The 14,831-nt window shown below is 37.8% G+C and overlaps 1 protein-coding gene across 1 annotated transcript in view; it reads right to left on the reverse strand.

Moving 5' to 3' along the window:
• cdh16 (cadherin 16, KSP-cadherin) overlaps positions 1 to 14,228 on the reverse strand; it is a 34,581-nt gene extending 20,353 nt beyond the window's left edge. Inside the window, exons 1-8 of the mRNA XM_059355450.1 lie at positions 14,100 to 14,228; positions 13,568 to 13,666; positions 11,155 to 11,289; positions 10,729 to 10,858; positions 9,416 to 9,574; positions 8,389 to 8,585; positions 3,261 to 3,386; positions 262 to 412 (exon numbers count right to left, since the gene is read on the reverse strand). Of these exons, the coding sequence (XP_059211433.1) occupies positions 262 to 412; positions 3,261 to 3,386; positions 8,389 to 8,585; positions 9,416 to 9,574; positions 10,729 to 10,858; positions 11,155 to 11,289; positions 13,568 to 13,666; positions 14,100 to 14,165 (1,063 nt within the window). The 5' untranslated portion in view covers positions 14,166 to 14,228. The remainder of the gene's footprint in view (positions 1 to 261; positions 413 to 3,260; positions 3,387 to 8,388; positions 8,586 to 9,415; positions 9,575 to 10,728; positions 10,859 to 11,154; positions 11,290 to 13,567; positions 13,667 to 14,099) is intronic.
• Between the last annotated feature and the right edge of the window lie 603 nt (positions 14,229 to 14,831).

Consider the following 14,831-nt stretch of genomic DNA (forward strand, 5'->3'; position numbering starts at 1 on the left):
CAGTAATTACAAAATTAAAAAAAGGTACTGAGACTTAGTTGTAACACTAAAACATGTTTGTTTTGCTTTGGATTTTAACTTTAACACCTCTGTTATGCAATAAATAAATATCCTACTGTAAAATGATTAGTCAGGGAAGCTTTGGATCGTATTTCCTAACACATGTTGGAGTAGCAAAAGTGAGACACACAAAACATTTTCCAAATATTTTTCGAGGCTGCCAAAAAACCCCATAATGCATAAAAAGCTACCATCAGTTACCTCGAGCAGCCAGTTCCTTGACCACAGTATGGTACTGTGCCTGTGGAAAGGTGGGTCTGTTATCATTGGCGTCGCCCACCATCACCCTCAGCTCCACAGGCTTGGCAATCTCTCTGCCATCTGGACGCTCGACCACAATGCTGATCTGAAACTGGCGAGGCAGAAAGACAAACACAAGGTTTGCCTCGAGAATATCAAAGAAACACAGTGGCTCGACTTATCTGCTCAACTGGTGTGGTGCACCAGTTACATTGTAAGGTAAGGTAAGGTAAAACTTTAATGTCCCAGAGGGGTAATTTGATTTGCAGACAGTAGTATAACACAAAATATATAAAATACAAGTACAACATACACTGTAAAAAAGATAAACAATAGCTTCTCAATACAATTTAGGCAACAGATTGCACGCAATATTATTAATTTAATCTAACTACGTTACAAGTTGAGTTAGTAACAATTTAACAGGAAGTGCCTGTCAATTAAAAATGGACTAAATCTATTGCGTTGGATTCATTCAAAATTCTCTTGATTTAAATTCTATCTCAAACGTTTTATATCAAAGTTACTTAAACAACTGCCTCAAAATCAAGGACACATTTATATTCAATACATTTTATCAAATATATTAAGTAAAATGAAATGACTACAGAATCATTTATTACAGTGTACACACAAGTGCAATAGTACAAACAGCACTGCTCCAAATTGTCGCTCACTGTTAAATCTAGTAGGATGATGAGAAGCATAATGTCCTGACATCATTGTGACTCTGTGGATCATCATATTTATGGTGCTTATACTCATATAATGTTACAGTTGGAAATAAACCCTCATCTTATGTTCGTTTCTCAGGAACAGCAATCATTTTCGTGGGTCAATTTGATCCCGGGCATGTTTAATTATCCAAAAGTGTCAGAAACCAAAAAATCCCAATAAACATTGTTTCTATTTCATCATTAACTCCATTACTAACAATTTCAATCAATATTTAGTGCAATGGTGTTTTTTTTTACCTCTCACAGATCACGGTTCAATGAGGATAATTCACTCTTTTTTCATAAAAAATGCATGTTAAAACTTTTTATGTACATTGGAAAGACCTACATATAAAATACAATGGTTATACATGACATTCCTATGTGAAATGAACCATTTTCAATGTATATGTTGATTATACTTATAAAGCCAAGACGAAGAAGTTTCATCCCCAAAAAAATACTTTTTACTATTTTTTTTAGATTTTTAAACTTTAAAATGGGTCTATTTCAGCCGCGACATAACAGGAGGGTAAAAGAATAAACCAGTCCTGCAGTACACTGCTAGACTGTTAGCCCATTGCATGATGGGATAGGATCCTGTACAAAGGAAAGGTAGACATTGTCCATTTCTGCAATCCACAGATACATTCATATGAAAGGTATTTGGTACCCTTCAGTGGCTCTATACGATGCATATATTGTTCAGACACCAGATCAGTGTCTCATTAAGGAGAATGAGGAGACTTGTGTTGGAATCAAACAAACACTGGAATGGACCGGCTGCCATAGATGTAGAGATGCTGATTTAAGAAACATTTGTGAGAGTGGTCTCTTCATTTTTTCCAGAGCTGTAACTCCATGGCACTTACTCATGTGTTGTCTTTTGACTAGATCTTTGCTTGCGTTGCATAAACTCGCAGATATGCATAACTTTGGATAAAAGTGGCTCATGTCCCGTTCCTGTCCTGTGTGAAAGTTGCGTAACAAATGTACTTATTCGAACCAAAACCACAATCTTTTCCTAAACTTAACCAAGTTTTTTTTGAACCCAAGGTGTCCTGACAGGACGAGTGAAGAATGAGAATCAGCTGCAGCAGTTTAGAAGTGCAATATATCTCCGGTTTGCAGAAACGCAACATTTTATTCTGGCTGGTAAACAAAATAGACGGATGGAAGTGAGAAACAACAAGCTTGAATAGGCGTTCATCATTCTGCATCTCTGGCAGGTTAGAGCACAAAGCTTACGATGTGAAAAGACTCCATCAGCACCATCACTCATGAAGGACGCAGACTGATTGATGGAGCTGTTTTCAGACCAGAGAAGTTTGACATTTAGTAGCTCTTTAACGCTTCTGCAGATCATCAATCATTTTCAGAGGGAAATGTGCATCTGCAACCCTTTCCATCACTACTGGTAGAAAAATAGTAAAAAGCTAATGTCTTCTGAACCTTTTCATTAAATAGTCACGACAGAAGACAGAGAAGGCAATATGCCAAAAGCACGTTTAACCATTATTAACATCCTCTGATGTCGCTCAGCTTCTCTGTGTTGTTATGCGAGGCGCTCAAACCTCTCAGGAGCTCAAATAGTATGAAAGACTCAAGAGAAAAGTACAAACAAATTGTTGGTTTTATGTTGTAATCCTACCACAATGGTGATCATTCACTTAGCCTAGAGTGCACAAGATTTGAATAAAGCTTTAAGCTTTTTACTTCATATTATAATCTTTTTAGAATATGTTCCAGGAACATAACTGTGCTTTTCAGGTTTTGTATTGTATGCCTAATTACCTCTGTTTGGTTTAACTGTGCTCAGCTTTGTTGCAATAATGTTTCCAGGGTCTCTTAATTAAAAGATCAATAGACTGTAAGTAATAGGAGGAAAGATAATTAAAATAGAAGTTTTCTTTTAATGAACAACATGAGAAAATGTTTAATTCTGTCATATTTTTTTATATTGGCGAGCTTCCGGTTGCTGAAAATGACTTAAAAATCCACATTAGATGCACCATAACATATACCATGTGGTTCTGTTGGTTTTAAAGAGGAGAAATAAGAGAAATAATGAGCCTTTAAATCTGAGCAAACTTAGTATTATGGGACAGCTGCACTCGTTTATTGTCGCATGTGAAACACATAGAAACACAAGAGATAAAGGCTCCTGTCCTATTGTTTTGGTGTAATCATAAACTGACATTTGTTATTGGGTGCTGGAGATGTTTAGCTTGCAGTTATACAGACCTGGTCCTGTGTCTCTCGGTCCAGAGGGGCGTTGAGATAAATGACTCCTTCTCTGCTGATGGTGAAGAGCATCTCTGGAAACTCCCCCTCCAGACTGTACTCTGCCTGACTTCCACTCCATTTCACCTACAGGAACACAAACACAGAAAAAAAAGTTATCTAAATGCAAAATGCAAATGTTTAAATGCCTTGCTTGGTTTATTTTTGACTATAAAAGTGTAGCATAAATAGCTTTTCATCTTGGTGCAACAGGAAATGCATCAAGCACTATAAGATATTCCATAGGTGCATGATGTATAAGCTCAGCTACATTTGTTTACATGATAAGGAGCCGACCAAATGCACTGACAATGATGTGGAACAGAGAGCACAGCCAAAACTAACTCTGCAGGCTGAAGGGGATTTTCCACTCTGCTTTACAGCCCTTGACAGAGGGCTGTGCAGTGGAGCTGAAAGGAGCCCTAGTAGTCATCAAACAGCACCCAAGAAGGAGAGGAGCCCAGTCGCAGCACAGCTGATGCACACCCAGGGCATGTGTATCTCCTCAACTCACTGTCACACACTCCTCCCTTGTTTTGGAGATGGCTGCCCAAACACTATGCTTCTGTATACACAGAGCCGCTTCACACAGCTGGCTGCCGCTCAGTGTTATGGTGTGCTTCTGGACCTCAGAACTTTAAAGAGATATGTTTCAAGAGCTGATTAATGACCGAGCGGCTGCTCTATATATAAGTTCTGTACAAAACATCTATGAAGTCATCTGTTTTGCCTCCGTCAGGGTTCGAGTTTGCAGAGCACGTTCCCTACGGATTGCTCGTGTTTGAGCTGCGTCAAGAGCACCTCGTGTCTGCGTCTGCTTTTCACCGAGACACTGTGAACTGGATAGTAATCAGCTGATGGATTACAGTAAATAATACAATGTCCTACATTAAACGCAAAGTCAGGACATTAAAAACAATATCACAGCTGGAAGAATATGTCAGTTAATTCAAATTGAAAATGTATTCACGTCTATTTTGATAATCATTTAGTCCATTTTCAAGCAAAAGCGCAATACTTTTAGCTAATTGTAGCTTCTCAGAGAGATTTGCTGCTTTTCTTTGTTATTAACAAAAGTAAGCTTAATATCTTAATATCTCTAATAATGTTTATCAATACTTTACATGGTAACTCAAGTGTTTATCTTCTCAAAACTTTATTAATCAATCTCTTCCAAACGTATCACAGTGAAAATGAAACCACAATTCACAGAGGATTGTGTCTGAAAACAGAATTATTCAAACTTTATGGTCAACCATGTATTATATACACTTAATAGTACATAACATGGTTTAATATGTGCAACAATAGACTGTTAAATAACATAAATGATAGCATTACGAATGATTTTAAGACAGTAAAACAACTGAAAATAAACTAAATTAAGTATCTATTTCATTGTAATGAATATGAATAATATAAACTGTTACCTACACATCTAGTAGTCATAATTATTCATTGTAATAAATAGATGACACTACACTTCATGGTCATGGTGACTTTAATGTCGTGTTTTTCAAACCAACATGAGATCACCTCTGATGACTAATGTTCTCAGAAGCGCCACATTGATTGAGTATTATTTGTAATATTGAACAGTGAGTATGAGGACATGACGAAGGTCTAGTGGGGCCCAAACTAATTCTGCAGCAAATAATCAGATTTCTTTTGACTGTGAAAACTGGCAATTCAATGCAGTTAAGAGCCCTGACTCATTCATTCACAGGCTCCGAGGCCTCTCCTCCACCCCAAAGTCTCAATAGATTGCATTACTGAGTTGAAGTAGTTCTCCTGATTGCATTACATAATCCAAGTTTTAGGCAAGCAATCAGAAACATGCAACAGATAACAGTTTGAAATTAACCTCCCTTGCCCCAGTGACGCAAAAGTACCGATAACAAAAGCCTGGGTTTTTTATATTTAAAATTACAGCCAGAACTCGTTTTGATCTGATTAAAGAATCACTCAAATTGATCACAACAGCGATCTCGACTTTTATAACTGAGTTTCACACAGAGAAAAAAACGATGGCAGATTGATTTCAGCATCTGTCAGAAATGTCGTCACAGCGCGGTTGATGTCAGTGCAAGAAAAACGTTTGTTACAGATGAGGGGATGCGAACATGACTGCTCCATTTATCTGAGACAGTAGGGGAGGTGAGATGCACAGAGTGGGCCCTTGAACATGACTTTCTCTGTATGTGTCATACCAGCGGTTAGTCCCACCACCTACTGCGCACAGCGAGCGGTACAATCACTCAGCGTGGGCGAAATGAGGCTTCCCCCAAGTAACCGTCCATGTTAAACTAATCCCGTTTTGAATGATTTAGATTCTGGGTGGAACTAAACGGTTTTCATGTCGACACGTTCACCGATGGAACAATGGACGCTTCATTTCTCACTCTCTTAGCACATTTTTCAAGAGAAATTAAAGCAGAAACACTGAGGGAATCTGCTCGGTTAAATATTTTCACATCACCTCATTTACATAAAGAAACACAGATGCTATTTGTTCACATTTAAATGATAGAAATCCTTCTTAAAGTCACCAAGCTGTGTGCTAGAGCAACGGTTATTAGGTGTTAAACCCACAAGAGCAAAAGAGATTTGATTGTAGATTTGAACTGGCTTTTGAAAACTATGGAGAGAAAAAAAAATGTGCCTACACTTGTGAATCCACACGTTTTCAGTGGGTGGAAGGGGCTGTTAGAACAGGAGAGATGAGAGGCTGAGGGCGAGTGTGGGGGAGGTGGGAGAAAACAAGAGGAGGGGGAGGTACTGTGATGTACCTACTGGCCACAGAGAGCGACACTCACAACCTGCACAATGCATTTAATTCACCATCAGATTCTTTGTTTCCACAGTTCTCAGTAGTGGATGAATAAAGTTTTTTCATGCCGTGCAGGCGTAAAAAGAAATTTCCTCACAAAGGGTAACTGCCACTGATTTTTTTTTCATGTGTTACAAAACCTCTGAGGGCTTTTGAGTTATTTATAGACATGTAGCTGATATGGCTAATATTAAAACAACCAAAAGGTTAGACAAGACCAGGGACAGACACACTGATATCAGCGCTGCAGTAATGTCGCACAGTAACTCCTATTATTAAAATTAACGCGGTCTCTTTGAACCGGAACTCAGAACATTGATGATTGATGAGCAGATATTTTGGGACTCAGTACACAATGAAATGGTGAGTGGGCTTGCAGATTTCCTTCAAGGCAGAGACTTCTTCCAAAATCTTATCTGAACACAGGATTCCAGATCTGAAAATGTGCCTCTTAAAATCACCATGGTTACTATTTCATCATTCAGTTCAAATTCTTGATTTCAACAAACTTTATTGGCATGTTTGGCTGCAACCTACAATCATCCTCAACTGATCAGGCAAAGTATTTATAGACAGTATTTATTACAGTTCAATTTGTCTTGTTTCTAGCAACAAAAAGGTAAAACCCAAAGATATTCAGTGAATTATGTAATCCTCACAACATAGAAACTGGAAGCAGCGTGTTTGGCCTCTTTCCTCTAAAAAATACTTTGATTATTGATTAATTATCCAAATAGTTGCTGAATCATTGATGGATTAATCAATGAGTCTACCAAAGCAGACTTCAATGTTACAAAATTGTTAAGATATTAAAGCTATATAAAGGGTAAATGTCTAAAAACAATTAGACCTCTGATATATTTTTGTTGACTTGTGTATTTACATTATCCCAAATGTTTCCAACAATGTCCAATGTCATTTTTAGTAAAACTAGAGGTCGCTGTCGCCAGTCAGCGGTGTCAAATGTCAGTATTGTGGTTGTCCATTCTGGAAAAAAACGGAGAACTATTTTGTCTCGCAAACAAAACAATCAATCAAACTGAAACCCAAGGAAGTCATATTATCCTATGAAAACAAAAAAACAGAGAACTCAGCAGGCGCTTTTGTATAAGATTGCCATTTTTTATATGTTCATTATTTATAACCTGATACTTTTTTAATGCACTTCTAAACTTAAGTCATGCCTATTACATCATCCTTATTTATGCATGTTGCCTCTATGTTTCTGCATTTGTATTCTCGCCGCTATTGTCCAAATTGTAATGATGATGATGCAATAAAAAGAAAGTGTTGTGATTGTTGACTTTTTATAAAATTTTAAGCCACATTTTTAGAGTACACATGTTGCTTTTAACTGCATATTTTAACTGGATGAAGGATTTTAGTCATTGGACGTCTGGATCTTAATTTATCAGACACAAAAGCTGAGTAAACATTAGCAGCAGCTCGGCTAACAGCTGTTCTGTTGGTGTGCCAAGTTGCATCAGAGAATTGCTGATTTTTAACATGAAACTGCTTTATTCAGTGTTTGCACCAGTTTTAATCACCTGACCTCTGTAGTCAAAACTTCCTGAATGGTGACACTAAAGGAATCCGAACTTGGGGAAACTGATTGCAGCTGCATGATGGCGTTGTTCACTCTTTTGTTTTTGTTTTTATTGAGAGACCCCCAGTTGCAGAAAATTACACATTTGCATTCAAGTAGACACAAAAAAATTTCTCTAGATGACATGAAATAGTAAAATATTTATTCTGAGCTGAACAATATGATTGAAATGTGTGAGGTCTATTTTGGGGTGCATTTTGTCTTCATGCTCTTAGGTTTGTATAATAGCCCTCAGAGAGCTGGTGGTGTTGAATGGTGGGTGGGAGAGTGAGTGATTATGGGAGTAACAGTGACTCAGTCAGGAGGTAGCCTGAAAGGATCCATGGCATTTGAGCAGCATCAATAATTCAGTGTTTGGTCACTTAGGAGGACCCAGAACCACTAAAAACAGCAACTGGCAACATGATGCCACTTTACTGGGCCCGGGCTATTGACAGAGTTTGTTTTATTGTAACATGATATAACAGTTGGAACTGCATAAACAATAGAGTCAGCACTTACCTTGAGTTGTTTGCATGATTTATAGTACAGATCAAATAAGTAAAAGTGGTTTTAATGTAGTTGGGTGAAAAACACTTCACGTGCTAAAGTGGTGGATTTGTATTTCAGAGGAAACACAGAAACACATGTTGATTGGGCTGTTGCTGCCTCACCTGTGAGATGGGGATGGGGTAGGGGCCCGGGAGGTTCTCCTGAAGTCGTACAGGGTCGGGAGACGCCCACGTGTTTCCAGTCACCTCCACAGTAACGATGCCGGTGGTGAAGAAAGCGTTCACCTTCCCCGCCATGTCCTTCACCATCACTGAGAGTTTGTAACGGCCACACATCTCCGGGTCAAGAGTCGAGGCTCCTGGTGGTCACAGAGGGATCAATGATACAAGAATTAATCAAAAAATATAATTTCTTACTCTTTTACAAAGACATCTACAGTGTATATTGTACAAGTTTTAATGTTATGGTACTGTATGTGTGCAAATTATATCTGGAAGCAAAGGGAAATACATTTAAAGACAACAACAAAAAAATAGAAACGTGATGGCTTATGAAATGCACTTTAACGGACTATATTTTCCCTTAGATTACTGTGATAATAAACACATTGCCTACTAAATTTACCACATCCACCAGTGTGATTCATCACTTAATTTTCAATTTCCTGCAAAAGTGGAAAAGAAAAACCAGAACTAACCCGCTGTGAAGGTAATCATAACCATTAGTGATGGTTCGCCTTACAATAAATAAAAAATCAACGGTACATTTTCAATTTTCCTTATGAAAATGTGGAAACCATCAGCAGCAGCAGCAGCAGCAGCAGCAGCAGTGTGGGCCGGAAGAGACCAGCAAGCGTGAAAGTCATCTAGCTCCTGCCAAGCCGTATCAAAGGGCAATATCAAAGTTACAGAAATAGCAGCAGCATACAGAAGCTGACTGCATCGATACTGTAATTATAGTATGCATGTGCATGGCTGAAAGAAGTATTACTGGCCAACATAATTGCATTACTTTTATATCACATCTTACTGCATTTTTTGTATTTAATTTCACAAGGGACCGTGTTTATTATTTATGGAAATGTTGGGGAAAACTTATGAGATATGAAAACAAGACTAACGTTTTCCATAACTAAATGGCTTGATAAAACATTGCCATCATACAACAAAGAAATGAGAAAGCAATCACCTTCCTCCGTGAGGGAAACCTCTCCAGTGATGGAGTTGATGAAGAACATTTGGCTGGAGGGGATCCTGGGTGTCTGCTCCATGAGGCTGAACCGCAGCTCAGCGTGCCCAGTGTTGCGTTCATCACGATCCAGCGCCTCCACCTGCATGAACGGGATACCTGAGAGACACAGGCGGTGCAGTGTTAAAAATGGTGCATCAGAGACATCTCTCACCACTCGGACTCAAAACACTGTAAGAGAAATGGATAGAACATGGGTTGTTTGCACAAAACCAAAGATATACAATGAAGTATGCGCCTGGTTTTATGAAAGTATTAGATATGTTAAAAATTATGCAAAATGCCTGATCTGCTCATAAGACAACATGATGCAATAATATCTCCATTCTTCACTAAATGCCATGAGTGCTGGCTTTAGGTAGTGACCCTGCAGGTTTACATTTTAAAGGTCCTATACTGCAAAAAGTGACATTTTACAGAAAAATAAACTGGGAAATGCAGGAGCTTTTACAACTTTCGTAAGGTTGTGATGTCATGACTAAAAGAAAGGTGCCGCTACAGTCATTCCCCAGCTGCAAATGGAGCAAAAAAAGTTTTCTAGTAGAAACTGAAAATACAAGTATGAACCTCAAAATTAGCATAATATGTCTCCTTTAGGTGATAATTGGCATATAAAAATATGATAAGCCCAACAAGCTAGCAGTACAGAAGTGTACTATTATGAATATATCTGCAACTCAGACTTCTCTTTCTATAACGAGCTATAAAGGACTTTTGTTGGTTATTCTGCCCTCACTGCCTCCCAGACACAGCTATGCAGACAGCTAACTCTGGAACATGTTAAACTATCATCAAAGCTAACTCCTTCATTAAGTAACATAATCATAATAAACATGAACTCCAACTATGCATTCCTAATAAAATCAGTTTGTATGTGACAAATGAAGCTAACATGCTAAGCTAGAGTTAGCTAGCTAACAAATCAACATGCTAACGTAATAACATGGTAGCGTTAACATTGGTGGTTGGCGTTAATGTCTTCCAACAGAGGATATTAATCCAAATAAAATATACTGGGGATTTGTATTGGGGCCGACATGGTTAAGTCTTTTTTCAGTGTACTCATGATGTAACTGATCCAGTATGCCACATCATTGATTCTGTGCAAGGTTAAGAAAAAAATTGCTGTTTCCAGGGATACGTTACTGAAGACTGAATGTTTTTTTGTATTCTGTATAGCAGGACTGACAAATGTGACCCAGACTGAAAAAGGTTGTGCAACACAGCCACATTACAGCTCAAGGTTCTTGTACCTTTTAGAAGCCCGAGCTGAACGCTGCCTCTCATGCTCTCCTCTATAAAAGTGGGCACGTTGTCGTTCTTGTCGATGACACACACTTCAACAGTGAAGCTCTGACGGTGCTCTGATGTTCTGAAGGACACCTGTATTACACACACAGACACACACACACACACACACACACACACACACACACACACACACACACATTCTGTAGCTATCTTTGAATAACACACACTGCTGTTGACATGCAGACTCCCCATGAGACTCTGGAGCGGTTAATTCTTTATACATTATTGATCATAAGCACATGAACCTCATAAAATGCAAATAAAAAATTAACAGCATCTTGAATTAATTAATTTTTTACAAGTTTTCATTAGCTAAGACACGTATGGCAGCTTGCTATCATCATATATGACACAATCTGATGTAATACCTGCAGAGAGTAAGACGGCTGTTTCTCTCTGTCCAGTGGTTTTAGAGCGTACAGAAACTGAGCGTCAAATCCAAATATCCCCTCATCATCCCCAGTTACCACCAGGTCACTGTAATTAACTGGCAGGCTTTGGAGCTGTACAAAACATAACAGAATAAAGATTTTTTTTAAATGTAAAAGGTCACAAACAATAAAGTTTTTTTTAAAGATTTCATTTTAACTTGAATTTGAACAGGATGTCCTACTGAGACTAAAAAAAACATGCATCATCTGATTACAGTACTTAAAGGATGATTAAAACATAAAGACAGAAACACGCTAATAAACACTAACTCAGAGACTAACAAACATAAATAAGACTGTTTTTCATTTTTGCTTTAGTGGTACCTTTTTATGATTATCTGGTCAAAAGTCTTGTTCACTTAAAAATGTTTACTGAGAGAATAATACAGCACTCACACTGGCTGCAGCAGATTTCTACCTGTACCACATGCGTTAATGGATGAGTCAGGTGATGTGTTATATGTTTTACTTTCTTACTGGAAATAAATCCTGCAAAAAGATTAACATCAGCATATCAGTGAGCCTTGTTGTTCTGCTGGCTGACATGTTCACTAATGACCTTAAACAAGTCTTTTGAATCAGTTCCACATACACCATCTGCAGTAGAAAATCTTTTTTTTAAAAAACACTTGACGAAGTATCAAAAACAGATGTCAAAGGTGACCGACAAATCCACTGATCAGAACAAATCTGAGGAGACAACACTTTGTGTTTCTCTTTTAACCATGTAAGTTTGTGCGTCATAATTTCTGTGTAGCTCTGGTTCATGTCCTCTAATTTCCTGTTATGTTCCAATTTTGATATAAGAGCACAATAGGGAGGATTCAGATTCCTGTTCTCATGTTATCGTATCAACCAGAGCATCCAATTCAGATATGCTAAGCTGACTTGACTAATGAGTTTTCCTTTCCCATGAAAACTGAAGCTGCTTGTTACCAAATTCATGCATTAACTGTTTATACTACATACTTTACTTTTTCTTACACATCCTGCGGCTTTAAACACTTGCTAGCACACTAAATGTGTATTAATCCGCAGCGGAAAATAGTCCCCAACAAATACTGCTATTTACTGCTGTTTGAATAATGTTTGCTTAAAGCTACAGTGCCCAGCTGCTTAAGAGGATTACTGTTGTGATTATGACTTAAACTATATCGTTGTGAACTGTTGTTAAAGGTTTATGTTTGTAGTGGGAATAAATGGGCTTGGGACTGAGTGCCACAGACGGGTTAGAGAAGCAGCAAGGTATTAAGAGACGGATCAACACCTTGTTGGTTTTAGTCTTTTTAGGGGATTTGTTGTCAATAAAAACATTTATTATAGGTGATGATTGTAAAAGAATGCCCACTTTGACCTTTGAATCCTTTTTTGTCAGCATCTTTCCATTAAACTTGTATGATGATGTCCAAATTGTTGTTATAAAAATCCTATAATGTTATAATATTTTGTAGAAAAGCTCAGCCTTCACAGTCTATATTTAGAGCCAGATGTGAGTTGGCTCTAAATGAGTTGGTGAAGAGCTTTTACCTTGAACTAATCTGCAGCAATTATTACGTCCTTTTTCATTCCCACCAGAACAAAGTGAGGTTATTATCTAACTCCTCCATTCTGGCCATTAACCACTCGAAGAGCATAAATGACGCTCAGCCCAACACAAAGACTGAAACGATGTTTCATACAAGATGTGGTGACGTCACAATAAAACCAATCAAAGTGCCAGATACTCATGCAGCGGCACAATCCAGAGGATGTCTGAGTGACATGTGAACAAAACACGGCGCCTGCCACGCAGCTGGCCTGAATGCAGAGGCTGGGTCTTTGTGAACGCTCCAATTATAGTCTAGTGATGACGCCAGCGTGCTCAACCTTAAGTGCAGATACTGTAGGAGAGAATAAAAGAGGCTGGGACAATTCTCAATTCGATTCTTGCTTATACTTTTCCTTCAGTTTCTGCCTTGATCAATAATGGTCTATTCACCACTTTCCTCACCACAAAAAGAAAAAAGTTTGTCAGGAGATGCGTTCATTAATCAACTGTCTGTGTTCAGTACAGTGGACTTTACATTATGTGTCATTGAATAATTTGGTCAAATTAATAAGCAGGAGTTTAGAACTTTCAAACAGTTAGTGATGCCTGTCAAATTACTATGAAAATAAAAACTTTTGGTTGATTTTCCACATAAAGGTACAATATATGCTCTAAATATCAGAATAGTTTGTTTAAAAAAAAAAAAAAAGTTTACATTGTAAGATTGGGGAACTTAAAAGAACCACACATCTAATTTCTTAGCAGGTTATAACCATATAAAGAAACTATGTTAGGTTAATTTGAGTAAATTAAATGCCTTACCTTAGCCAGATACCACGGGAATATACCATTGTAGTTTTCAGGAACGCCAATTTTTACATTTGCTCCAGAGCATGGTACAAATGTGGAGAGTATCACCAACTGTGAAACAACATATTAAGTCCTTATTAGTGATGTTGTTCATGCAGTATTTTTGCTCTTTTAAATGAACAAAGTATTCCACTTAAAGGGACTGTTCACCCCAAAATCTAAAAAAACAGACATCTCCTCCTACTTCCATGTGTGAACGATACTAGAAAGGAAATAGTTCTGCCATTAAACTCTTTACAACAAGGTCTGTTGATTATCTTCAATTACTGAGTCATGATTTCTGCAAAGAGGCATTGCATTTGAGTCTTTCAAATGTATTTTTTTGGCGCTTTGAGCATCTATTTCCAGCAAATTTAAGAGAATGAAGAAATCCTTATGATCCCAATATCTTCAACAAACTGCAACTGACACCAGAACAATCTAGATCGATAAATAGCAGTACAGGTATTTTTAATTTTGGGGTAAACTGTCTAATAATTCTTACTATGAGAGCTGTGATGAGCATGGTCGTAGCTCCTCTGTCAGCCTCGAGTGCCTGTAAATGTGGCATATTCACAGTGTTTCAAACCACATGTCCTCAGTCCAACAATCAACAAAATTTCTGTCTTGTTACTGATTCACCACCATGGTTATCTTTCATACACACAGATTTCACAGTTTTTACTTGTCTCGCAGCCTGCATTTTAAATACATAACCACAAAACTGTTAAAAGCAACATCTGGACTCCAACCATTACAAGTAGCCTAATTTGGTTTGAAAGTTAAACTTTTGTTTGTTGGAATCAAGTTTGCTGCAAAGATTGAGTTATTTCTTTGGATATTTTGTAGATACAGCTACTTTTTTTTAACAAACAGCTATGGTGCTCTGTGAAGGTAACAGTAATGTCCTATTTATATAATCAATCAACTCCAATTTAAGCCTCTAAATTATAACAACAAACTCCGGATTTAATGTAGCTCAACAACAGCATGGTGAGAATAAAAACGGTGGGATAAATATAGTTATTAGCAGAACGTTTAACACAAAAGGTTGTGTTTCTTACCTTCTCCTTGTGATGTGTGTGTTCCCTCTGAGAGGTGTGAGAGGAGTTTAAATTGGGTGGAAAAATAGCGTTCTTGTACTCCTTTGGGGGATTAATGGTTAACACCTTCAGATAAACATGCTTAACTACCTTGTTTCCTTCCTTTAAAAACCAATGGCCAGTGAGGTTCCACT

This window comes from Centropristis striata, chromosome 2, assembly GCF_030273125.1.
Source record: "Centropristis striata isolate RG_2023a ecotype Rhode Island chromosome 2, C.striata_1.0, whole genome shotgun sequence".
Classification (NCBI taxonomy): domain Eukaryota; kingdom Metazoa; phylum Chordata; class Actinopteri; order Perciformes; family Serranidae; genus Centropristis; species Centropristis striata.